At 53.5% G+C, this 27195-nt stretch overlaps 1 protein-coding gene across 1 annotated transcript; it reads left to right on the plus strand.

The window, feature by feature from the left end:
* Positions 1-507: 507 nt before the first annotated feature.
* On the plus strand, positions 508-23043 carry ARHGEF15 (Rho guanine nucleotide exchange factor 15). Its single transcript, XM_072132303.1, has 15 exons — positions 508-610; positions 684-968; positions 4478-4511; positions 4594-4649; positions 11001-11245; positions 12244-12404; positions 14620-14772; positions 14917-15046; positions 15136-15210; positions 15281-15373; positions 19741-19898; positions 21368-21514; positions 21591-21676; positions 21753-21857; positions 21941-23043. The coding sequence occupies exons 1-15, from the start codon at positions 508-510 to the stop codon at positions 22102-22104; spliced, it is 1995 nt and encodes a 664-aa protein (XP_071988404.1). The 3' UTR covers positions 22105-23043.
* The last annotated feature ends 4152 nt before the right edge of the window (positions 23044-27195 follow it).

Below are 27195 nucleotides of genomic sequence, written 5' to 3' on the forward strand. Positions count from 1 at the left end.
CTCGGGCGGCCTGCCCCTCGCGCTGTGCCTGTGCCTGTCACCAGCAGAGGCCCGGTATGGTTTCTGGTGTGGCTCCCGGAGTCATCCGTGGTCTCCCCTGGCCTTCACGGTAACGAAGCCTCAGACTCCTCGGATGACAGCGGGGTCTTTCAGAGGGTCTTATCTGTGAATGAGGACGAGGATGAGGACGGAGGGAAGTGGGGCCCCTGGCACCTGAAGGAGAGGATGACGGGTGGCGGCTGTTACCCGGTGCGGCGCCGCTCGCTGAAGAACGCGGAGAGGTCGGGGCAGGACTCGGCCGATGGTGAGAAGGTCAGGAACAGCGTGGTGCTGACCTCCTACAGGTCCACCGCTGAGGACAATGGCCACCTGCCCAGCCCACACTGTGAGGAAGGGTCCACCAGGGCCCCCGAATCCCCAAACACGGACCCCATGTCATCGGAAGCCCAGGAACACCGGGAGTGTAGATCCCCCTGCAGACGATGACCATACAAAGACCCCCAACACATGTCCTGCCAAAGCAACCCCGAGCCCCTACAGACCAAGAACCCCAAACCTAAGTCCATCTCCTTCTCCAATGACGTCCAGTCTGTGGCGGAGCGGACACTCGGTGACCCCCCCAGTGACTCTGTGCAGCCCCCCGAGGGTCCAAATACGGAGACCCCCGGAGAGACACGATCTATGATCAGGAAGCCGGCCCGCCGCAGCAAAGTGCCCCCCCTGTCTGACACCCCAGAACCACCACCCCCTGCTCTGCCACCTAAAGTTCCCAGCAAGCCCCCCAGAGGAGCCGCCCCACCCCCACCTCCTGCCCCTCCCCCTTTCTGAGAAAGGGGTCACTAAAAAGGTATTCACTGGGCAACACAGAGGAGCCGCGGACAAAGACAAGAAAACCACATCCAACAGTCTCCCAGCGGAGGCGCTATACACCGGGAGGGACCCCCCCAGCACCGACCAGGACCCCCAAGGTAAGAGACCCCAGCACCACAGCAAAGGGGCAGTATTATAGTAGTTATATTCCTGTACATAGGGGGCAGTATTATAGTAGTTATATTCTTGTACATAGGGGACAGTATTATAGTAGTTATATTCCTGTACATAGGGGGCCAGTATTATAGTAGTTATATTCCTGTACATAGGGGGCAGTATTATAGTAGTTATATTCCTGTACATAGGGGGCAGTATTATAGTAGTTATATTCCTGTACATAGGGGCAGTATTATAGTAGTTATATTCCTGTACATAGGGGCAGTATTATAGTAGTTATATTCCTGTACATAGGGGGCAGTATTATAGTAGTTATATTCTTGTACATAGGGGGCAGTATTATAGTAGTTATATTCCTGTACATAGGGGGCAGTATTATAGTAGTTATATTCTTGTACATAGGGGACAGTATTATAGTAGTTATATTCCTGTACATAGGGGGCAGTATTATAGTAGTTATATTCTTGTACATAGGGGGCAGTATTATAGTAGTTATATTCTTGTACATAGGGGAGTATTATAGTAGTTATATTCCTGTACATAGGGGGCAGTATTATAGTAGTTATATTCTTGTACATAGGAGGCAGTATTATAGTAGTTATATTCTTGTACATAGGAGGCAGTATTATAGTAGTTATATTCTTGTACATAGGAGGCAGTATTATAGTAGTTATATTCTTCTACATAGGGGCAGTATTATAGTAGTTATATCCCTGTACATAGCGAGCAGTATTATAGTAGTTATATACCTGTACATAGGGGCAGTATTATAGTAGTTATATTCCTGTACATAGGTGGCAGTATTATAGTAGTTATATTCCTGTACATAGGGGGCAGTATTATAGTAATTATATTCTTGTACATAGGGGGCAGTATTATAGTAGTTATATTCTTGTACATAGGGGGTAGTATTATAGTAGTTATATTCCTGTACATAGGGGGCAGTATTATAGTAGTTATATTCCTGTACATAGGCGGCGGTATTATAGTAGTTATATTCCTGTACATAGGGGGCAGTGTTATAGTAGTTATATTCCTGTACATAGGGAGCAGTATTATAGTAGTTATATTCCTGTACATAGGGACAGTATTATAGTAGTTATATTCTTGTACATAGGGGGCAGTATTATAGTAGTTATATCCCTGTACATAGGGGGCAGTGTTATAGTAGTTATATTCCTGTACATAGGGAGCAGTATTATAGTAGTTATATTCCTGTACATAGGGACAGTATTATAGTAGTTATATACCTGTACATAGGGGGCAGTATTATAGTAGTTATATTCCTGTACATAGGGGGCAGTGTTATAGTAGTTATATTCCTGTACATAGGGAGCAGTATTATAGTAGTTATATTCCTGTACATAGGGACAGTATTATAGTAGTTATATACCTGTACATAGGGACAGTATTATAGTAGTTATATTCCTGTACATAGGGGGCAGTATTATAGTAGTTATATTCCTGTACATAGGGGGCAGTATTATAGTAGTTATATTCCTGTACATAGGGGGCAGTATTATAGTAGTTATATTCCTGTACATAGGGGGCAGTATTATAGTAGTTATATTCCTGTACATAGGGGGCAGTATTATAGTAGTTATATTCTTGTACATAGGGGCAGTATTATAGTAGTTATATACCTGTACATAGGGGGCAGTATTATAGTAGTTATATTCCTGTACATAGGGGGCAGTATTATAGTAGTTATATTCTTGTACATAGTGGGCAGTATTATAGTAGTTATATTCCTGTACATAGGGGGCAGTATTATAGTAGTTATATTCTTGTACATAGGGGCAGTATTATAGTAGTTATATTCCTGTACATAGGGGGCAGTATTATAGTAGTTATATTCCTGTACATAGGGGACAGTATTATAGTAGTTATATACCTGTACATAGGGGGCAGTATTATAGTAGTTATATTCCTGTACATAGGGGGCAGTATTATAGTAGTTATATTCCTGTACATAGGGGGCAGTATTATAGTAGTTATATTCTTGTACATAGGGGCAGTATTATAGTAGTTATATACCTGTACATAGGGGGCAGTATTATAGTAGTTATATTCTTGTACATAGGAGCAGTATTATAGTAGTTATATTCTTGTACATAGGAGCAGTATTATAGTAGTTATATTCCTGTACATAGGCGGCGGTATTATAGTAGTTATATTCTTGTACATAGGAGGCAGTATTATAGTAGTTATATTCCTGTACACAGGCGGCAGTATTATAGTAGTTATATTCCTGTACATAGGGAGCAGTATTATAGTAGTTATATTCCTGTACACAGGCGGCAGTATTATAGTAGTTATATTCTTGTACATAGGGGGCAGTATTATAGTAGTTATATTCCTGTACATAGGGGGCAGTATTATAGTAGTTATATTCTTGTACATAAGGGGCAGTATTATAGTAGTTATATTCCTGTACATAGGGGACAGTATTATAGTAGTTATATACCTGTACATAGGGGGCAGTATTATAGTAGTTATATTCCTGTACATAGGGGGCAGTATTATAGTAGTTATATTCCTGTACATAGGGGGCAGTATTATAGTAGTTATATTCTTGTACATAGGGGCAGTATTATAGTAGTTATATACCTGTACATAGGGGGCAGTATTATAGTAGTTATATTCCTGTACATAGGCGGCGGTATTATAGTAGTTATATTCTTGTACATAGGAGGCAGTATTATAGTAGTTATATTCCTGTACACAGGCGGCAGTATTATAGTAGTTATATTCCTGTACATAGGGAGCAGTATTATAGTAGTTATATTCCTGTACACAGGCGGCAGTATTATAGTAGTTATATTCCTGTACATAGGGGGCAGTATTATAGTAGTTATATTCCTGTACATAGGGGGCAGTATTATAGTAGTTATATTCTTGTACATAGGGGGCAGTATTATAGTAGTTATATTCTTGTACATAGGGGGCAGTATTATAGTAGTTATATTCCTGTACATAGGGGGCAGTATTATAGTAGTTATATTCCTGTACATAGGGGGCAGTATTATAGTAGTTATATTCCTGTACACAGGCGGCAGTATTATAGTAGTTATATTCCTGTACATAGGGGGCAGTATTATAGTAGTTATATTCCTGTACACAGGCGGCAGTATTATAGTAGTTATATTCTTGTACATAGGGGGCAGTATTATAGTAGTTATATTCCTGTACATAGGGGGCAGTATTATAGTAGTTATATTCCTGTACATAGGGGGCAGTATTATAGTAGTTATATTCCTGTACATAGGGGGCAGTATTATAGTAGTTATATTCTTGTACATAGTGGGCAGTATTATAGTAGTTATATTCTTGTACATAGGGTGCAGTATTATAGTAGTTATATTCTTGTACATAGGAGGCAGTATTATAGTAGTTATATTCCTGTACACAGGCGGCAGTATTATAGTAGTTATATTCCTGTACATAGGGAGCAGTATTATAGTAGTTATACTCCTTTCTCTTCCTGCAGATGTGCTGGATGTGTCTCCGGATGGTCTCCTGGGGTCAGTATATATATATATCTCTATATGTTCCCTGTTGTATTTGGTATTTCGGGAGGTGAAGTAATTTCTCCTTTGGCTGCAGGAAGACGTCAGTAAAGAGAACTAAATCCATAGACTGGGAATCTCACCTGCGAGACGGTAAGGACCTGTGTGACCTGTGACCCTTATAAAGGTCATGGTCGCCCCTCGTGTCAGGTTATAGATTGCTAGTGATGTGTAATGTTTGGGGACTCGCGGGTCCTTCTTCCGGATTGTGAGGGGAGGATAATGTAGCGGCAGGGGAGCCATAGTATAACCGTGTACGATGTAGGCTCCTCCCCTCACAATCCGGAAGAAGGACCCGCGAGTCCCCAAACATTACACATTGTGATTATTGATATAAGAATAGAAATATCACAAAGAATCTATACCCTGTACACGGGACGCTCTCTCCTGTATACCCTGTACACGGGACGCTCTCTCCTGTATACCCTGTACACGTGACGCTCTCTCCTGTATACCCTGTACACGGGACGCTCTCTCCTGTATGCCCTGTACACGGGACGCTCTCTCCTGTATACCCTGTACACGGGACGCTCTCTCCTGTATACCCTGTACACGGGACGCTCCCCTCTGTATACCCTGTACGCGGGACGCTCCCCTCTGTATACCCTGTACACGTGACGCTCTCTCCTGTATACCCTGTACGCGGGACGCTCTCTCCTGTATACCCTGTACGCGGGACGCTCTCTCCTGTATACCCTGTACGCGGGACGCTCTCTCCTGTATACCCTGTACACGGGACGCTCTCTCCTGTATACCCTGTACACGGGACGCTCCCCTCTGTATACCCTGTACGCGGGACGCTCCCCTCTGTATACCCTGTACACGTGACGCTCTCTCCTGTATACCCTGTACGCGGGACGCTCTCTCCTGTATACCCTGTACGCGGGACGCTCTCTCCTGTATACCCTGTACGCGGGACGCTCTCTCCTGTATACCCTGTACGCGGGACGCTCCCCTCTGTATACCCTGTACACGGGACGCTCTCTCCTGTATACCCTGTACACGGGACGCTCCCCTCTGTATACCCTGTACGCGGGACGCTCTCTCCTGTATACCCTGTACACGGGACGCTCCCCTCTGTATACCCTGTACGCGGGACGCTCCCCTCTGTATACCCTGTACACGGGACGCTCTCTCCTGTATGCCCTGTACGCGGGACGCTCTCTCCTGTATACCCTGTACACGGGACGCTCTCTCCTGTATACCCTGTACGCGGGACGCTCTCTCCTGTATGCCCTGTACGCGGGACGCTCTCTCCTGTATACCCTGTACACGGGACGCTCTCTCCTGTATACCCTGTACGCGGGACGCTCTCTCCTGTATACCCTGTACACGGGACGCTCTCTCCTGTATACCCTGTACGCGGGACGCTCTCTCCTGTATGCCCTGTATGCGGGACGCTCTCTCCTGTATACCCTGTACGCGGGACGCTCTCTCCTGTATGCCCTGTACGCGGGACGCTCTCTCCTGTATGCCCTGTACGCGGGACGCTCTCTCCTGTATACCCTGTACACGTGACGCTCTCTCCTGTATGCCCTGTACGCGGGACGCTCTCTCCTGTATACCCTGTACACGGGACGCTCTCTCCTGTATACCCTGTACGCGGGACGCTCTCTCCTGTATACCCTGTACACGGGACGCTCTCTCCTGTATACCCTGTACGCGGGACGCTCTCTCCTGTATGCCCTGTACGCGGGACGCTCTCTCCTGTATACCCTGTACGCGGGATGCTCTCTCCTGTATACCCTGTACGCGGGACGCTCTCTCCTGTATGCCCTGTACACGGGACGCTCCCCTCTGTATACCCTGTACGCGGGACGCTCCCCTCTGTATACCCTGTACACGGGACGCTCTCTCCTGTATACCCTGTACGCGGGACGCTCTCTCCTGTATACCCTGTACACGTGACGCTCTCTCCTGTATGCCCTGTACGCGGGACGCTCTCTCCTGTATGCCCTGTACGCGGGACGCTCTCTCCTGTATGCGGGACGCTCTCTCCTGTATGCCCTGGACGCTCTCTCCTGTATACCCTGTACACGGGACGCTCTCTCCTGTATACCCTGTACGCGGGACGCTCTCTCCTGTATACCCTGTACACATGACCCTCCCCTCTGTATGCCCTGTACACGCCCCCCCCCCTCTGTATACCCTGTACACATGACCCTCCCCTCTGTATGCCCTGTACGCGGGACGCTCCCCTCTGTATACCCTGTACGCATGACCCTCCCCTCTGTATGCCCTGTACGCATGACCCTCCCCTCTGTATGCCCTGTACGCATGACCCTCCCCTCTGTATGCCCTGTACACATGACCCTCCCCTCTGTATGCCCTGTACACATGACCCTCCCCCTCTGTATGACCTGTACACATGACCCTCCCCTCTGTATTCCCTGTACACATGACCCTCCCCTCTGTATGCCCTGTACGCGGGACGCTCCCCTCTGTATGCCCTGTACACATGACCCTCCCCTCTGTATACCCTGTACACATGACCCTCCCCTCTGTATGCCCTGTACACATGACCCTCCCCTCTGTATGCCCTGTACGCGGGACGCTCCCCTCTGTATGCCCTGTACACATGACCCTCCCCTCTGTATGCCCTGTACACATGACCCTCCCCTCTGTATGACCTGTACACATGACCCTCCCCTCTGTATGACCTGTACACATGACCCTCCCCTCTGTATGCCCTGTACACATGACCCTCCCCTCTGTATGCCCTGTACACATGACCCTCCCCTCTGTATGCCCTGTACGCGGGACGCTCCCCTCTGTATGCCCTGTACACATGACCCTCCCCTCTGTATGCCCTGTACACATGACCCTCCCCTCTGTATGCCCTGTACGCGGGACGCTCCCCTCTGTATGCCCTGTACACATGACCCTCCCCTCTGTATGCCCTGTACACATGACCCTCCCCTCTGTATGCCCTGTACGCGGGACGCTCCCCTCTGTATGCCCTGTACACATGACCCTCCCCTCTGTATGCCCTGTACACATGACCCTCCCCTCTGTATGCCCTGTACACATGACCCTCCCCTCTGTATGCCCTGTACACATGACCCTCCCCTCTGTATACCCTGTACACATGACCCTCCCCTCTGTATGCCCTGTACACATGACCCTCCCCTCTGTATACCCTGTACGCGGGACGCTCCCCTCTGTATACCCTGTACACATGACCCTCCCCTCTGTATACCCTGTACACATGACCCTCCCCTCTGTATACCCTGTACACATGACCCTCCCCTCTGTATGCCCTGTACACATGACCCTCCCCTCTGTATACCCTGTACGCATGACCCTCCCCTCTGTATGCCCTGTACGCGGGACGCTCCCCTCTGTATACCCTGTACGCGGGACGCTCCCCTCTGTATACCCTGTACGCATGACCCTCCCCTCTGTATACCCTGTACACATGACCCTCCCCTCTGTATGCCCTGTACACATGACCCTCCCCTCTGTATGCCCTGTACACGCCCCCCCCCTCTGTATGCCCTGTACACATGACCCTCCCCTCTGTATGCCCTGTACGCGGGACGCTCCCCTCTGTATGCCCTGTACACATGACCCTCCCCTCTGTATGCCCTGTACACATGACCCTCCCCTCTGTATGCCCTGTACGCGGGACGCTCCCCTCTGTATGCCCTGTACACATGACCCTCCCCTCTGTATGCCCTGTACACATGACCCTCCCCTCTGTATACCCTGTACACATGACCCTCCCCTCTGTATGCCCTGTACACATGACCCTCCCCTCTGTATACCCTGTACGCGGGACGCTCCCCTCTGTATACCCTGTACACATGACCCTCCCCTCTGTATACCCTGTACACATGACCCTCCCCTCTGTATACCCTGTACACATGACCCTCCCCTCTGTATGCCCTGTACACATGACCCTCCCCTCTGTATACCCTGTACGCATGACCCTCCCCTCTGTATGCCCTGTACGCGGGACGCTCCCCTCTGTATACCCTGTACGCATGACCCTCCCCTCTGTATACCCTGTACACATGACCCTCCCCTCTGTATACCCTGTACGCATGACCCTCCCCTCTGTATGCCCTGTACACATGACCCTCCCCTCTGTATACCCTGTACGCATGACCCTCCCCTCTGTATGCCCTGTACGCATGACCCTCCCCTCTGTATACCCTGTACACATGACCCTCCCCTCTGTGTACCCTGTACACATGACCCTCCCCTCTGTATACCCTGTACACATGACCCTCCCCTCTGTATACCCTGTACACATGACCCTCCCCTCTGTATGCCCTGTACGCATGACCCTCCCCTCTGTATGCCCTGTACACATGACCCCCCCTCTGTATGCCCTGTACACATCATGACCCTCCCCTCTGTATACCCTGTACACATGACCCTCCCCTCTGTATGCCCTGTACACATGACCCTCCCCTCTGTATACCCTGTACACATGACCCTCCCCTCTGTATGCCCTGTACACATGACCCTCCCCTCTGTATGCCCTGTACACATGACCCTCCCCTCTGTATGCCCTGTACACATGACCCTCCCCTCTGTATGCCCTGTACACATCATGACCCTCCCCTCTGTATACCCTGTACACATGACCCTCCCCTCTGTATGCCCTGTACACATGACCCTCCCCTCTGTATGCCCTGTACACATGACCCCCCCCTCTGTATGCCCTGTACACATGACCCTCCCCTCTGTATGCCCTGTACACATGACCCTCCCCTCTGTATTCCCTGTACACATGACCCTCCCCTCTGTATGCTCTGTACGCGGGACGCTCCCCTCTGTATGCCCTGTACGCGGGACGCTCCCCTCTGTATGCCCTGTACACATGACCCTCCCCTCTGTATGCCCTGTACGCGGGACGCTCCCCTCTGTATGCCCTGTACACATGACCCTCCCCTCTGTATACCCTGTACACATGACCCTCCCCTCTGTATGCCCTGTACACATGACCCCCCCCTCTGTATGCCCTGTACACATGACCCTCCCCTCTGTATGCCCTGTACACGCCCCCCCCCTCTGTATACCCTGTACACATGACCCTCCCCTCTGTATACCCTGTACGCATGACCCTCCCCTCTGTATGCCCTGTACGCGGGACGCTCCCCTCTGTATACCCTGTACGCATGACCCTCCCCTCTGTATGCCCTGTACGCATGACCCTCCCCTCTGTATACCCTGTACACATGACCCTCCCCTCTGTATGCCCTGTACACATGACCCTCCCCTCTGTATACCCTGTACACATGACCCTCCCCTCTGTATACCCTGTACGCGGGACGCTCTCTCCTGTATACCCTGTACGCGGGACGCTCCCCTCTGTATACCCTGTACGCATGACCCTCCCCTCTGTATACCCTGTACGCATGACCCTCCCCTCTGTATACCCTGTACGCATGACCCTCCCCTCTGTATACCCTGTACGCATGACCCTCCCCTCTGTATTCCCTGTACACATGACCCTCCCCTCTGTATGCCCTGTACGCGGGACGCTCCCCTCTGTATGCCCTGTACGCGGGACGCTCCCCTCTGTATACCCTGTACACGCCCCCCCCTCTGTATACCCTGTACACATGACCCTCCCCTCTGTATACCCTGTACACATGACCCTCCCCTCTGTATGCCCTGTACACATGACCCCCCCCTCTGTATGCCCTGTACACATGACCCTCCCCTCTGTATGCCCTGTACACATGACCCCCCCCTCTGTATACCCTGTACACATGACCCTCCCCTCTGTATACCCTGTACACATGACCCTCCCCTCTGTATACCCTGTACACATGACCCTCCCCTCTGTATACCCTGTACACATGACCCTCCCCTCTGTATACCCTGTACACATGACCCTCCCCTCTGTATACCCTGTACACATGACCCTCCCCTCTGTATGCCCTGTACGCGGGACCCTCCCCTCTGTATGCCCTGTACGCGGGACCCTCCCCTCTGTATGCCCTGTACACGCCCCCCCCCCTCTGTATGCCCTGTACACATGACCCTCCCCTCTGTATACCCTGTACACATGACCCTCCCCTCTGTATACCCTGTACACATGACCCTCCCCTCTGTATACCCTGTACACATGACCCCCCCCCTCTGTATGCCCTGTACACATGACCCTCCCCTCTGTATGCCCTGTACACATGACCCCCCCCTCTGTATACCCTGTACACATGACCCTCCCCTCTGTATACCCTGTACACATGACCCTCCCCTCTGTATACCCTGTACACATGACCCTCCCCTCTGTATACCCTGTACACATGACCCTCCCCTCTGTATACCCTGTACACATGACCCTCCCCTCTGTATACCCTGTACACATGACCCTCCCCTCTGTATGCCCTGTACGCGGGACCCTCCCCTCTGTATGCCCTGTACACGCCCCCCCCCCCTCTGTATGCCCTGTACACATGACCCTCCCCTCTGTATACCCTGTAGAGCCGCTGTACCAGACTTACCGGCAGACGGTAATAAATAAGGAGATCCGCCGGCAGAACGTCGCCCGTAACAGCAGCTTCACCAGCTATGACTCCTCCCAGGAGAGCCCGCTGAGTGCCGGGGGCTCCCCGAGGCAAGGGCGGAGGTCAACGCTGCCCCACAACACGCTATGGCAGGAGCTCCCGTCTGTGGTGGAGAGCGGAGTCCTGGAGGGTATGAGCACCGAGCAGAAGAAGATGCAGGAGGTGAGAGCGAGGAGGGGGGAGGGGCTGCACCGGAGGAGGGGGGAGGGGCTGCGGGCGTGCAGGGGGGAGGGGCTGCACCGGAGGAGGGGGGAGGGGCTGCACCGGAGGAGGGGGGAGGGGCTGCACCGGAGGAGGGGGGAGGGGCTGCGGGCGTGCAGGGGGGAGGGGCTGCGGGCGTGCAGGGGGGGAGGGGCTGCGGGCGTGCAGGGGGGGAGGGGCTGCACCAGTACAGGGGGGAGGGGCTGCACCAGTACAGGGGGGAGGGGCTGCACCAGTACAGGGGGGAGGGGCTGCACCGGAGCAGGGGGGAGGGGCTGCACCGGAGCAGGGGGGAGGGGCTGCACCGGAGCAGGGGGGGGGGGAGCTGCACCGGAGCAGGGGGGGGGGAGCTGCACCGGAGCAGGGGGGGGGAGCTGCACCGGAGCAGGGGGGGGGGGAGCTGCACCGGAGCAGGGGGGGGGGAGCTGCACCGGAGCAGGGGGGGGGAGCTTCACCGGAGCAGGGGGGGGGGGAGCTGCACCGGAGCAGGGGGGAGGAGCTGCACCGGAGCAGGGGGGAGGAGCTGCACCGGAGCAGGGGGGAGGGGCTGCACCAGTACAGGGGGGAGGGGCTGCACCAGTACAGGGGGGAGGGGCTGCACCAGTACAGGGGGGAGGGGCTGCACCAGTACAGGGGGGAGGGGCTGCACCAGTACAGGGGGGGGGAGCTGCACCAGTACAGGGGGGGGGAGGAGCTGCACCGGAGCAGGGGGGAGGAGCTGCACCGGAGCAGGGGGGAGGAGCTGCACCGGAGCAGGGGGGAGGAGCTGCACCGGAGCAGGGGGGAGGAGCTGCACCGGAGCAGGGGGGAGGAGCTGCACCGGAGCAGGGGGGAGGAGCTGCACCGGAGCAGGGGGGAGGAGCTGCACCGGAGCAGGGGGGAGGAGCTGCACCGGAGCAGGGGGGAGGAGCTGCACCAGTACATTGGGAGGGGCTTAAAGGTGTCTTGTCCCTCCTTAGAGCATGTTTGAGGTGCTGACCTCTGAGGCCTCGTACCTGCGCTCGCTGAATGTGCTGGTGGAGCACTTCCTGGGCTGCCGGGACCTGCAGGAGACTCTGGTGATCCGGGAGAAGAAGATTCTCTTCTCCAACATCCTAAAGGTGAAAGAAGTCAGTGAGAGGTGAGAGGGGAACTGTTATATAAAGGCGGGGGGGGGGCGTGTTAATATATGATGGGGGGGCAGTGTTATTATATAATGATGGGGGGGGCAGTGTTATTATATAATGATGGGGGGGCTGTGTTATTATATGATGGGGGGGCAGTGTTATTATATAATGATGGGGGGGCAGTGTTATTATATGATGGGGGGGCAGTGTTATTATATAATGATGGGGGGGGCAGTGTTATTATATAATGATGGGGGGGCAGTGTTATTATATGATGGGGGGGCAGTGTTATTATATAATGATGGGGGGCAGTGTTATTATATGATGGGGGGCAGTGTTATTATATAATGATGGGGGGCAGTGTTATTATATAATGATGGGGGGGGCAGTGTTATTATATAATGATGGGGGGGCAGTGTTATTATATAATGATGGGGGGCAGTGTTATTATATAATGATGGGGGGCAGTGTTATTAATATTGATGGGGGGGCAGTGTTATTATATATTGATGGGGGGGCAGTGTTATTATATAATGATGGGGGGCAGTGTTATTATATAATGATGGGGGGGCAGTGTTATTATATAATGATGGGGGGGCAGTGTTATTATATAATGATGGGGGGGGCAGTGTTATTATATAATGATGGGGGGGCAGTGTTATTATATAATGATGGGGGGGGCAGTGTTATTATATAATGATGGGGGGGCAGTGTTATTATATAATGATGGGGGGGCAGTGTTATTATATAATGATGGGGGGGCAGTGTTATTATATAATGATGGGGGGCAGTGTTATTATATAATGATGGGGGGGCAGTGTTATTATATAATGATGGGGGGGCAGTGTTATTATATGATGGGGGGCAGTGTTATTATATAATGATGGGGGGGCAGTGTTATTATATAATGATGGGGGGGCAGTGTTATTATATAATGATGGGGGGGCAGTGTTATTATATAATGATGGGGGGCAGTGTTATTATATGATGGGGGGCAGTGTTATTATATAATGATGGGGGGGCAGTGTTATTATATAATGATGGGGGGGCAGTGTTATTATATAATGATGGGGGGGCAGTGTTATTATATAATGATGGGGGGGCAGTGTTATATAATGATGGGGGGGGCAGTGTTATTATATAATGATGGGGGGGCAGTGTTATTATATAATGATGGGGGGGCAGTGTTATTATATAATGATGGGGGGGCAGTGTTATTATATAATGATGGGGGGGCAGTGTTATTATATAATGATGGGGGGGCAGTGTTATTATATAATGATGGGGGGGCAGTGTTATTATATAATGATGGGGGGGCAGTGTTATTATATAATGATGGGGGGGCAGTGTTATTATATAATGATGGGGGGGCAGTGTTATTATATAATGATGGGGGGGCAGTGTTATTATATAATGATGGGGGGGCAGTGTTATTATATAATGATGGGGGGGCATGTTATTATATAATGATGGGGGGCATGTTATTATATAATGATGGGGGGCAGTGTTATTATATAATGATGGGGGGCAGTGTTATTATATAATGATGGGGGGGCAGTGTTATTATATAATGATGGGGGGGCAGTGTTATTATATAATGATGGGGGGGGCAGTGTTATTATATAATGATGGGGGGGGCAGTGTTATTATATAATGATGGGGGGCAGTGTTATATAATGATGGGGGGGGCAGTGTTATATAATGATGGGGGGCAGTGTTATTATATAATGATGGGGGGGCAGTGTTATTATATAATGATGGGGGGCATGTTATTATATAATGATGGGGGGCATGTTATTATATAATGATGGGGGGCAGTGTTATTATATAATGGGGGGGGCAGTGTTATTATATAATGATGGGGGGGCAGTGTTATTATATAATGAAGGGGGGGCAGTGTTATATAATGATGGGGGGGGCAGTGTTATTATATAATGATGGGGGGGGCAGTGTTATTATATAATGATGGGGGGGCAGTGTTATTATATAATGATGGGGGGGCAGTGTTATTATATGATGGGGGGCAGTGTTATTATATGATGGGGGGCAGTGTTATTATATAATGATGGGGGGGCAGTGTTATTATATGATGGGGGGCAGTGTTATTATATAATGATGGGGGGGCAGTGTTATTATATAATGATGGGGGGCAGTGTTATTATATAATGGGGGGGGGGGCATGTTATTATATGCTGGTTCCTGTGCAGTGATCAGTTCCTCTCTCTGGAGGTTCCTCATGGAGCTGGAGGAGCGGGTGGATGAAGATGTGGTGATATCGGACGTGTGTGACATCATCCTGCAGCACGCAACGCATCACTTCTCCGTCTACATAGATTATGTCCGCAACCAGGTCTACCAGGAGAAGACCTACAGCCAGCTCATGTAAGTACCCGGACCTGACAGCAGGGGGCGCTGCCTGCGCTAGGGGGCCCCGTACACTGCCTGCGCTAGGGGGCCCCGTACACTGCCTGCGCCGCTCTGCAGGAGGGGCTCGTGTACTTACCTCTGCCCCCTCCTCTATCTCAGGGAGAAGAACCCCCACTTCCATGCTGTCCTGTGCCGGTTGCAGGAGTTGCCCCAGTGCCAGCGTTTGCCCTTCATGTCCTTCCTGCTCCTTCCCTTCCAGAGGATCACCCGCATCAAGATGCTGATTGAGGTAGGTGATGCAGGCCCCGCCCTCTGCTCTGGCCACTCCCACCATGCATGTGTAATGTCTCGGGGCTTCTTCTGATTTGTCGTCTGTAGAATATATTAAAGAGGACGGAGGAGGGATCCGAGGGAGAAGAAAACGCCAGTAAGGCCCTCGATGTGGTGTCCAAGGTAAGTACCACGGCTGCAGCTATGGCGTGTCATGTCATAATCACCCGACTGATGTGTCCTCTCCCCGCAGATCATCCAGGAATGTAACCGCGAGGTCGGACGCATGAAGCAAACGGAGGAGCTCATCCACATCTCCTCCAAGATTGAGTTTGATAAGATAAAGGTAGGTGTGGCCCTGTGCCGTGATGTCATCTTCTCATGGGTGCGGCCCTGTGCCGTGATGTCATCTTCTCATGGGTGTGGCCCTGTGCCGTGATGTCATCTTCTCTTGGGTGCGGCCCTGTGCCGTGATGTCATCTTCTCATGGGTGTGGCCCTGTGCCGTGATGTCATCTTCTCATGGGTGTGGCCCTGTGCCGTGATGTCATCTTCTCATTGGTGGGGGGCTCTGTACCGTGATGTCATCTTCTCATGGGTGCGTCCCGGTGCCGTGATGTCATCTTCTCATGGGTGTGGCCCTGTGACGGGATGTCATCTTCTCATGGGTGTGGCCCTGTGCCGTGATGTCATCTTCTCATGGGTGCGACCCTGTGCCGTGATGCCATCTTCTCATGGGTGGGGGGCTCTTTGCCGTGATGCCATCTTCTCATGGGTGGGGGGCTCTGTACCGTGATGTCATCTACTCATGTGTCCGGCCCTGTGCCGTGATGTCATCTTCTCATTGGTGGGGGGCTCTGTACTGTGATGTCATCTACTCATGGGTGTGGCCCTGTTCCGTGATGTCATCTTCCCATGGGTGTGGCTCTGTGCCATGATGTCATCTTCCCATGGGTGTGGCCCTGTGCCATGATGTCATCTTCCCATGGGTGTGGCCCTGTGCCATGATGTCATCTTCCCATGGGTGTGGCCCTGTGCCATGATGTCATCTTCCCATGGGTGTGGCCCTGTGCCGTGATATCATCTACTCATGGGTGGGGGGCTCTGTACCGTGATGTCAACTACTCATGGGTGTGGCCCTGTGCCGTGATGACATCTACTCATGGGTGCGGCCCTGTGCCGTTCTGTCATCTACTCATGGGTGCGACCCTGTGCCGTGATGTAATCTTCCCATGGGTGTTGCCCTGTGCCGTGATGTCATCTACTCATGGGTGCGACCCTGTGCCGTGATGTCATCTTCCCATGGGTGTTGCCCTGTGCCGTGATGTCATCTACTCTTGGGTGCGACCCTGTGCCGTGATGTCATCTTCCCATGGGTGTGGCCCTGTGCCGTGATGACATCACGGTACAGAGCCTCCCACCCATGAGAAGATGACATCACGGCACAAGGCCATACCCATGAGAAGATGAACTCACGGTACAGAGCCCCCCACCCATGAGAAGATGACATCTACTCATGGGTGCGGCCCTGTGCCGTGATGTCATCTTCTCATGGGTGTGGCCCTGTGCCGTGATGTCTTCTTCTCATGGGTGTGGCCCTGTGCCGTGATGTCATCTTCTCATGGGTGTGTCCCTGTGACGTGATGTCATCTTCTCATGGGTGTGTCCCTGTGACGTGATGTCATCTTCTCATGGGTGTGGCCCTGTGCCGTGATGTCATCTTCTCATGGGTGCGGCCATCCGGTGCCGTGATGTCATCTTCTCATGGGTGTGGCCATCCGGTGCCGTGATGTCATCTTCTCATGGGTGTGGCCATCCGGTGCCGTGATGTCATCTTCTCATGGGTGTGGCCATCCGGTGCCGTGATGTCATCTTCTCATGGGTGTGGCCATCCGGTGCCGTGATGTCATCTACTCATGGGTGTGGCCCGGTGCCGTAATGTAATCTTTTCATGGGTGCGGCCCGGTGGCGTGATGTCATCTTCTCATGGGAGTGTCCCTGTGCCGTGATGTCATCTTCTCATGGGTGCGGCCCTGTGCCGTGATGTCATCTACTCATGGGTGGGGGGCTCTGTGCCGTGATGTCATCTACTCATGGGTGCGGCCCTGTGCCGTGATGTCATCTACTCATGGGTGTGGCCCTGTGCCATGATGCCATCTTCTCATGGGTGTGGCCCTGTGCCGTGATGTCATCTTCTCATGGGAGTGTCCCTGTGCCGTGATGTCATCTTCTCTTGGGTGTGGCCCTGTGCCGTGATGCCATCTTCTCTTGGGTGTGGCCCTGTGCCGTGATGTCATCTTCTCATGGGTGCGGCCCTGTGCCGTGATGCCATCTTCTCATGGGTGGGGGGCTCTGTACCGTGATGTCATCTTCTCATAGGTGCGGCCCTGTGCCATGATGTCATCTTCTCATGGGTGTGGGGCTCTGTACCGTGATGTCATCTTCTCATAGGTGCGGCCCTGTGCCGTGATGACATCTACTCATGGGTGCGGCCCTGTGCCGTTCTGTCATCTACTCATGGGTGCGACCCTGTGCCGTGATGTCATCTTCCCATGGGTGTTGCCCTGTGCCGTGATGTCATCTACTCATGGGTGCGACCCTGTGCCGTGATGTCATCTTCCCATGGGTGTGGCCCTGTGCCGTGATGACATCACGGTACAGAGCCTCCCACCCATGAGAAGATGACATCACGGCACAGGGCCATACCCTTGAGAAGATGAAATCACGGCACAGGGCCGCACCCATGAGTAGATGACTTCACGGTACAGAGCCCCCCACCCATGAGAAGATGACATCTACTCATGGGTGTGGCCCTGTGCCGTGATTTCATCTTCTCATGGGTGTGGCCCTGTGCCGTGATGTCTTCTTCTCATGGGTGTGGCCCTGTGCCGTGATGTCATCTTCTCATGGGTGTGTCCCTGTGACGTGATGTCATCTACTCATGGGTGGGGGGCTCTGTGCCGTGATGTCATCTACTCATGGGTGGGGGGCTCTGTGCCGTGATGTCATCTACTCATGGGTGCGGCCCTGTGCCGTGATGTCATCTACTCATGGGTGTGGCCCTGTGCCGTGATGTCATCTTCTCATGGGAGTGTCCCTGTGCCGTGATGTCATCTTCTCTTGGGTGTGGCCCTGTGCCGTGATGCCATCTTCTCATGGGTGTGGCCCTGTGCCGTGATGTCATCTTCTCATGGGTGCGGCCCTGTGCCGTGATGCCATCTTCTCATGGGTGGGGGGCTCTGTACCGTGATGTCATCTACTCATGGGTGGGGCCCTGTGACGGGATGTCATCTTCTCATGGGTGTGGCCGTGTGCCGGGATGTCATCTTCTCATTGGTGGGGGGCTCTGTACTGTGATGTCATCTTCCCATGGGTGTGGCCCTGTGCCGTGATGTCATCTACTCATGGGTGGGGGGCTCTGTACCGTGATGTCAACTACTCATGGGTGTGGCCCTGTGCCGTGATGTTATCTACTCATGGGTGTGGCCCTGTGCCGTGATGTCATCTTCCCATGGGTGTGGCCCTGTGCCGTGATGTCATTTTCCCATGGGTGTGGCCCTGTGCCGTGATGTCATCTACTCATGGGTGCGACCCTGTGCCGTGATGTCATCTTCCCATGGGTGTGGCCCTGTGCCGTGATGTCGTCTTCTCATGGGTGGGGGGCTCTGTACCGTGATGTCATCTACTCATGGGTGTGGCCCTGTGCCGTGATGTCATCTTCTCATGGGTGTGTCCCTGTGCCGTGATGTCATCTTCTCATGGGTGTGTCCCTGTGACGTGATGTCATCTTCTCATGGGTGTGGCCCTGTGCCGTGATGTCATCTTCTCATGGGTGTGGCCATCCAGTGCCGTGATGTCATCTTCTCATGGGTGTGGCCCTGTGCTGTGATGTCATCTTCTCATGGGTGTGTCCCTGTGCCGTGATGTCATCTTCTCATGGATGCGGCCCTGTGCCGTGATGTCATCTTCTCATGGGTGTGGCCATCCGGTGGCGTGATGTCATCTTCTCATGGGTGTGCCCGGTGCCGTGATGTCATCTACTCATGGGTGTGGCCCGGTGGTGTGATGTCATCTACTCATGGGTGTGGCCCGGTGGCGTGATGTCATGTTCTCATGGGTGCGGCCCTGTGCCGTGATGTCATCTACTCATGGGTGTGGCCCTGTGCCGTGATGTCATCTTCTCATGGGTGCGGCCCTGTGCCGTGATGCCATCTTCTCATGGGTGGGGGGCTCTGTACCGTGATGTCATCTACTCATGGGTGCGGCCCTGTGCCATGATGTCATCTTCTCATGGGTGGGTCCCTGTGCCGTGATGTCATCTTCTCATGGGTGGGTCCCTGTGCCGTGATGTCATCTTCTCATGGGTGTGGCCCTGTGCCGTGATGTCATCTTCTCATGGGTGTGGCCCTGTGCCGTGATGTCATCTTCTCATGGGTGTGGCCCTGTGCCGTGATGTCATCTTCTCATGGATGCGGCCCTGTGCCGTGATGTCATCTTCTCATGGGTGTGGCCCTGTACCGTGATGTAATCTTCTCATGGCTGCGGCCCGGTGCCGTGATGTCATCTTCTCATGGGTGGGGGACCCTGTGCCGGGATTTCATCTTCTCATGGGTGGGGGGCTCTGTACCGTGATGTCATCTTCTCATGGGTGTGGCCCGGTGCCGTGATGTCATCTTCTCATGGGTGTGGCCTTATGATGTCATTCTTGTTCTAGGCTGTCCCTATCATTTCTCACAACCGTTTCCTGGAGAAGCAGGGGGAGCTCAGCGAGGTGCAGCAGAAGGGAAGCCTCTTTGGGATCAAACCCACCAAACTCGCCCCCGTCTACTTCTATCTATTCAATGACTTCCTGCTCATCACCCAGAAGAAAAGGTGAAAGTTCATACTTGTTGTTCCTGTTTGCTGAATGTCTGTTCTATGGTGTATTGTCTGTACTATGTGTCGCTTCCCTCCTCTCCCGACTGGCGTCGGCTCCCTTCTCCCGGGCGTCTCCTCCTCTTCTGTCCTTTGCTGCTCCTCTCCTGCTCCTCCCGGCGGCTCCTCTCCTCTGCTCCTCCGGGCGGCTCCTCTCCTCTGCTCCTCCCGGGCGGCTCCTGTCCTCTGCTCCTCTTGGGGCGACGCCTCTCCTCGTCTTCTCTCCTCCGCTCCTCTTGGGGCGAGGCCTCCCCTCGTCTTCTCTCCTCCGCTCCTCTCCTCCGCTCCTCTTGGGGCGACGCCTCCCCTCGTCTTCTCTCCTCCGCTCCTCTTGGGGCGACGCCTCCCCTCGTCTTCTCTCCTCCGCTCCTCTTGGGGCGACGCCTCCCCTCGTCTTCTCTCCTCCGCTCCTCTTGGGGCGACGCCTCCCCTCGTCTTCTCTCCTCCGCTCCTCTTGGGGCGACGCCTCCCCTCGTCTTCTCTCCTCCGCTCCTCTTGGGGCGACGCCTCCCCTCGTCTTCTCTCCTCCGCTCCTCTTGGGGCGACGCCTCCCCTCGTCTTCACTCCTCCGCTCCTCTTGGGGCGACGCCTCCCCTCGTCTTCTCTCCTCCGCTCCTTTTGGGGCGACGCCTCCCCTCGTCTTCTCTCCTCCGCTCCTCTTGGGGCGACGCCTCTCCTCGTCTTCTCTCCTCCGCTCCTCTTGGGGCGACGCCTCTCCTCGTCTTCTCTCCTCCGCTCCTCTTGGGGCGACGCCTCCCCTCGTCTTCTCTCCTCCGCTCCTCTTGGGGCGACGCCTCCCCTCGTCTTCTCTCCTCCGCTCCTCTTGGGGCGACGCCTCCCCTCGTCTTCTCTCCTCCGCTCCTCTTGGGGCGACGCCTCCCCTCGTCTTCTCTCCTCCGCTCCTCTTGGGGCGACGCCTCCCCTCGTCTTCTCTCCTCCGCTCCTCTTCGGGCGACGCCTCCCCTCGTCTTCTCTCCTCCGCTCCTCTTGGGGCGACGCCTCTCCTCGTCTTCTCTCCTCCGCTCCTCTTGGGGCGACGCCTCCCCTCGTCTTCTCTCCTCCGCTCCTCTTGGGGCGACGCCTCCCCTCGTCTTCTCTCCTCCGCTCCTCTTGGGGCGACGCCTCCCCTCGTCTTCTCTCCTCCGCTCCTCTTGGGGCGACGCCTCCCCTAGTCTTCTCTCCTCCGCTCCTCTTGGGGCGACGCCTCTCCTCGTCTTCTCTCCTCCGCTCCTCTTGGGGCGACGCCTCTCCTCGTCTTCTCTCCTCCGCTCCTCTTGGGGCGACGCCTCTCCTCCTGTTAGCTGCTGCAGTGTAAAGCAGGTGGGATCTCTAATGATATGACCAGTAGTCATTGTGTTGCAGTCACTTCTTGGATTTCACTTTCTTATTGTGTTGTCACATTTTTCTTTCCATGGTTTCCCTTCCAGCAATGACAGACATGTGGTAGTGGATTATGCCCATCGCTCCCTGGTCCAGTTGCAGTCCTGCCCCACCATGGAGAACAGCTTCTTCCTCACTCTTCTGGAGAACCACCAGAGGAAAACCTGTGACCGGCTCTTCAGAGCCCCCACTCAGTGAGTAGCCCCTCTGCCGATGGTGGTGCAGACAGAAGGAGATGCGAGTCTCATCCATACCTCTGTGTTTGCACAGGTCGGACCTACATCGTTGGGTGGCCGCGTTCCCCACCAAGAGCGACGATGGCTCCTCGGGCAGTGAGACCATTTATGAGGACTGGGGTGAGGAGCTGCTGCTGCTGTGGTGATGTCTGTAGCTCCTGTGTGTGATGTGCCATCACTTTGTCTTTGTCCTCAGATTGCCCCCAGGTCCATTGTGTGGAGCAGTACACGGCCACCCAGGCTGACGAGCTGACCTTGGAGCCTGCCGACATCATCAATGTCCTGCGGAAGACGTCTGAAGGTGCGGGGTAGTTGTGTATTGGGAGGTGTCCTGCTGGTTCTCCTCCGTTCTCTTACCGCTTCTCCTCTTCTATCTGCTATCAGGCTGGTATGAGGGGATTCGGTTGTCGGATGGGAAGAAGGGCTGGTTTCCCTCACGCTATGTCCAGGAGATCACCAACGAACACGTCAGGAGAAGAAATCTCCGAGAACGTTACCGGGTCCTGCAGGCCGCGCGGCAGCTAGTGACCCGTCCCGGAACCACATGAGAAGATTTTGGGAACCGTTTGTAACTAAAGATTGTGGGTCTGCGATGTCTGGAGGAGTCGGACAAAATCTCATTCTGCTGCTACTTTCTACCAAAACTGGATGTCAAAGCCAAGACACGGGACCTCCCAGGACTGATGATTGTGGGGGGCACTGGAAATCCCAGCCTTGTGGTTCTTCAACCAAGTGATTGCAATTGTGGAACGTGCCCTCCATGAGAACCTTCACCCTCCTCTCGGGATGTGGTCCCGTCCGGGAATTGTGACCCTCCTTGTATCATGAGGAGGATTCCTCTTCATACTCCAATCTTCTTTGTCTGCAGTGAGGACCAACACCACCATCCATGGCAGGATCTGAACCTGTGACGTGGCTGGACTTCTCAGGCAGGTTACCAGGTCTCCTCACTCAGATCTGGACCTGCCATGGTGGGTGATCTTCACTAGATTGAGATGACTGTGTGACTGGGGACGTCTTGCGTTAGGGCCCCTCAGAGAACCTACAACAGAGCACAGTGGTAGGACCTTGGTCTGGCAGACATCTCCTTGTGGTGTTGTGGTGAAGCAGGACCCTTACGCTGGTGTTTTGTGGGTCTCATGCTGGACCTTGCTCCTCTTCATCATAGATCAGACGCGTCTCTGATCCAGCACTGCCAGGAGCCGGTCCTGTCACCACCAGGAGCATGGAGAACATGGAGGGTTTCTGAGGGTCAGAGCCCCCAGAGAGATGGATGTTATGGTGAACGTGTCCATCGCATCCTCTACTGCCTGGTCTGGGAAAGACTACGGGCGCTGCCATCTTGTCACAGACAATGAGACCTTTTATCTGCTGCACTCAGTTATTTTATGTGTCCAGGAAACCATTGTTTGTCTTGTTTGTTTTGCCAAATCTTGTCTGATAATGTCCTTTCTAGTCACGTGGAGTAAAACTTCTCTGTTGTAGGTGGAGATCTGTCATCTCTGGGGTGAGGAACCCTAATCATTGTACAGATGTATATGTATCCACAGGTGTCACCCTCACATGGTGGAGAATGCGGGCGCCTCCTCCATCGCTCGCCATGTCCAAGCATTTATACGGCTCCCACTCAGGGACACATTGGGCTTTATTTAAAACGTCTTGTACAGGAATAAGAGGCGTCTACGCTGGGATTGTGGCGCATGCGATCGGTTTTTGGCGCAGCTTCCATTTGACACAAATTAGGGGGCGTCCTGGCAGACGATCCGACTGATTGAGACCGAGCGCCGGATTTAACTTTCAAATTGTGTTGCAAGATCAAGCACTTACATGCACCAGGAAGAAGGTGAACTCCGGGGACCTGAGCAGGGAAGTGACACATGCAGGATATCGGGTGCAGGATCTTAGTGACTCCCCGCACAGCGCATTATACACAGACAATGCACTTACATGCTCCAGGAAGAAGAAGGTGAACTCCGGGGACCTGAGCGGGGAAGCGACACATGCAGGATATCGGGAGCAGGATCTTAGTGACTCCTCGCACAGCGCATTATACACAGACAATGCACTTACATGCACCAGGAAGAAGAAGGTGAACTCCGGGGACCTGAGCAGGGAAGTGACACATGCAGGATATCGGGCGCAGGATCTTAGTGACTCCCCACACAGCGCATTATACACAGACAATGCACTTACATGCACCAGGAAGAAGAAGGTGAACTCCGGGGACCTGAGCGGGGAAGCGACACATGCAGGATATCGGGCGCAGGATCTTAGTGACTCCCCGCACAGCGCATTATACACGGACAATGCACTTACATGCACCAGGAAGAAGAAGGTGAACTCCAGGGACCTGAGCGGGGAAGCGACACATGCAGGATATCGGGCGCAGGATCTTAGTGACTCCCCGCACAGCGCATTATACACGGACAATGCACTTACATGCACCAGGAAGAAGAAGGTGAACTCCAGGGACCTGAGCGGGGAAGTGACACATGCAGGATATCGGATGCAGGATCTTAGTGACTCCCCGCACAGCGCATTATACATGGACAATGCACTTACATGCACCAGGAAGAAGAAGGTGAACTCCGGGGACCTGAGCGGGGAAGTGACACATGCAGGATATCGGATGCAGGATCTTAGTGACTCCCCGCACAGCGCATTATACACGGACAATGCACTTACATGCACCAGGAAGAAGAAGGTGAACTCCGGGGACCTGAGCGGGGAAGCGACACATGCAGGATATCGGGCGCAGGATCTTAGTGACTCCCCGCACAGCGCATTATACACGGACAATGCACTTACATGCACCAGGAAGAAGAAGGTGAACTCCAGGGACCTGAGCGGGGAAGCGACACATGCAGGATATCGGACACAGGATCTTAGTGACTCCCCGCACAGCGCATTATACACGGACAATGCACTTACATGCACCAGGAAGAAGAAGGTGAACTCCGGGGACCTGAGCGGGGAAGCGACACATGCAGGATATCGGACACAGGATCTTAGTGACTCCCCGCACAGCGCATTATACACGGACAATGTGCTTTCTGTGACCTTGAAAATAACATTGGGCCACATTTAAATACATTTGGGAGTTTTACATATGACCAGCAGGTGGCCCACTCCGCATAGGAGAGAACGGCCAACCCGGGCCAATGGATGGAAGCGCCCACCCGGTTGTACACCTCTGTGTTAAAGGGGCACTGAAGCAGGAAGTGGTCCATGCTCTCCAGCAGGTCACCGCACTCCTCCCGGGGACAACCCCTTTCCTCAGAGCTCCTACACTTCAGATTGTCCCTCACACACAGCTTTCCATGGAAGCAGCGCCAAGTCACGTCCCAAAACTTCAAGGGGATCCTGATAGAATTCAATAAACTCAAACCCACCCCCAGATCCCGACTTGGGCAATCCCTGAGGGCCAGAAGCTTCTGGAAATGGGTCAACAGAACCCTTTTGTCAAGGAGTTTCCTTGACATGGTCCTGATCTCCCACATTCCCAGACCCCACCGGCGAATCACCTTCAGAACCGGGGTAGCGTAAGCCGGAAGATGCCCATGAGGTGTGCAAAGATCCTTCACTTGTCCTCCTGTCTCCCATTCCTGGAAGAAAGGCCGAACCATCCCCTGCAGGAGTATACCCATGGAGGAGCCCTCTCTTTCCAGAGGTTTGCAACATTGATCTTAAGAAAGGTATTCACTAGGAACACCACAGGGTTGACCATACACAACCCTCCTTGTCTCCTCGTGCGGTAAGTAACCTTCCTCCTGATTAGGTTCAGCCTATTCCCCCATAACAGCTGGAAGAACAGACTGTAGACCCGAGTCCAGAGGGGTTCTGGCAACATGCACACACTGCCCAGATATATCAGCAATGGGAGCAGGTAGGTTTTGATCAGGTCAATCCTTTCTCTGAGGGTCAAAGACCAACCCTTCCACTGGTCCACCCTCTGAGCGGCGATCTTAAGCCTGCCATCCCAGTTTTGCATGGGGTAATCCCCCTGGCCAAATTCGATGCCAAGAACTTTGGCAGAGTCCTGGGGCCCTGGAAGAGTGTCCGGGAGATCAAAGCCTGGATCCCCCTCTCCCAGCCAGAGACTCTCACACTTATCCCGGTTGATCTTGGACCCAGAAGCCTCTGAGTAGCGGTCAACCTCTGACATCACCCATTGCGCCTCCCCTCCCGAGGACACGAAAACAGTGACGTCATCGGCATATGCTACCACCCTTAGAGTGGCTTCCGGTGCTGCCCGATCCATCCCGACTCCCACCAACGGCCCACGATCAGCCCTCCTAAGGAATGGGTCAATCGCGAACACGTATAGAAGTGGGCTCAGAGGACAACCCTGGCGAACACCAGACCCGACCTCAAAAGAGCGGCCAATCCAACCGTTCACAAGCGGGAAACTCTCTGCCCCTGCGTACAAAACTTTCAGCCAATTGACAAACCCACCCGGCAGGCCATACCTCAGAAGGACAGACCAGAGGTACTCGTGGTCAACCCGATCAAACGCTTTTGCCTGGTCCAAGGACAGCAAGTACCCCTTCCAGTTACCAGCCCTGCCCTGCTCCACTGCCTCCCGGACACAAAGCACAGCACTAAATGTACTGCGGCCTGGAACAGAGCAGTGCTGGGTCCCCGAAAGGAGCCGGGGTGCAAACTGCACCAGCCGATTAAACAGCACCTTTGCCAAAACCTTTCTGTCCGTATTGAGAAGCGCTATGGGACGCCAGTTCTCAATACGAGATCGGTCCTTATCCTTTAACAGAATGATCAGGGCAGACCTCCTCATTGACTTCTGCAGAGCGCCCGAGGAAAGACACTCATTGAATACCTCAGTCAAGAGGGGAACCAAGGCGTCTTATAAAACTCGGATGTTAAGCCATCCGGACCTGGCGATTTCTTGAGGGCGAGCCCTTCAATCGCCAGGCTGACTTCCTCTTCCCTGATCATCTCTGTCAAAACATCAAGAGAGGGGTCTACTCCTGGCTCAGGGACAGTTTCAGCCAGGAAAGCCGACATCACATCCCGATCTAGATCCTTCCTGCCCAAGAGGTGCGAGTAGAAGGATCTGACGACCTCCAGAATCCCTGATCTGGACCTTTTCAGGGATCCCGTACTGTCAACCAGTCCCGTGACAACTTTACCATTCACTGACATCTTGCAGTTTCTGTAAGGGTCGGGCGAGCGGTATTTCCCGTAATCCCTCTCAAAAACCAAAGATGCGTGTCTATCGTACTGACACCTCTTCAGCAAGGATTTCACTCTGGAGATGTCCTCACGACTACCTCCAGTCGAGACGAGATGCTCGAGTTTCCTCCTCAGGCCCTGATACAGGCGGTACCTGTCCAGGCTCCTGAGGCTCGAGAGCTGGCGGAAGAATCTCGCCACCCTTTTCTTGAGCATCTCCCACCACTCTGACTTACTGCTACAAAGGCCCAGCAATGGTACCTGGCTCTGAAGAAAGTCCTCAAAGGATTGTCTGATCTCTGCTTCTTCCAGGAGAGACGAATTGAGCTTCCAGTAGCCTCTTCCCATCCGGGGGGTCTCTGTAACATTCAGAGAAAACAAAATTAGACAGTGATCGGAGAATTCCACCTCAACAACAGAAACTGCTGAAGAAATGGCTTCCTCCT

Source organism: Engystomops pustulosus, unplaced genomic scaffold (genome assembly GCF_040894005.1).
Source record: "Engystomops pustulosus unplaced genomic scaffold, aEngPut4.maternal MAT_SCAFFOLD_354, whole genome shotgun sequence".
Lineage (NCBI taxonomy): Eukaryota > Metazoa > Chordata > Amphibia > Anura > Leptodactylidae > Engystomops > Engystomops pustulosus.

Coding starts and splice junctions, on each gene's coding strand:
- ARHGEF15 (XM_072132303.1), top strand. CDS start 508: ATGTCCTGCCAAAGCAACCCCGAGCCCCTACAGACCAAGAACCCCAAA. Junction 611..683: donor TGTGGCGGAGCGGACACTCG/GTGACCCCCCCA, acceptor GACACGATCTAT/GATCAGGAAGCCGGCCCGCC. Junction 21,858..21,940: donor CCTGCGGAAGACGTCTGAAG/GTGCGGGGTAGT, acceptor ATCTGCTATCAG/GCTGGTATGAGGGGATTCGG.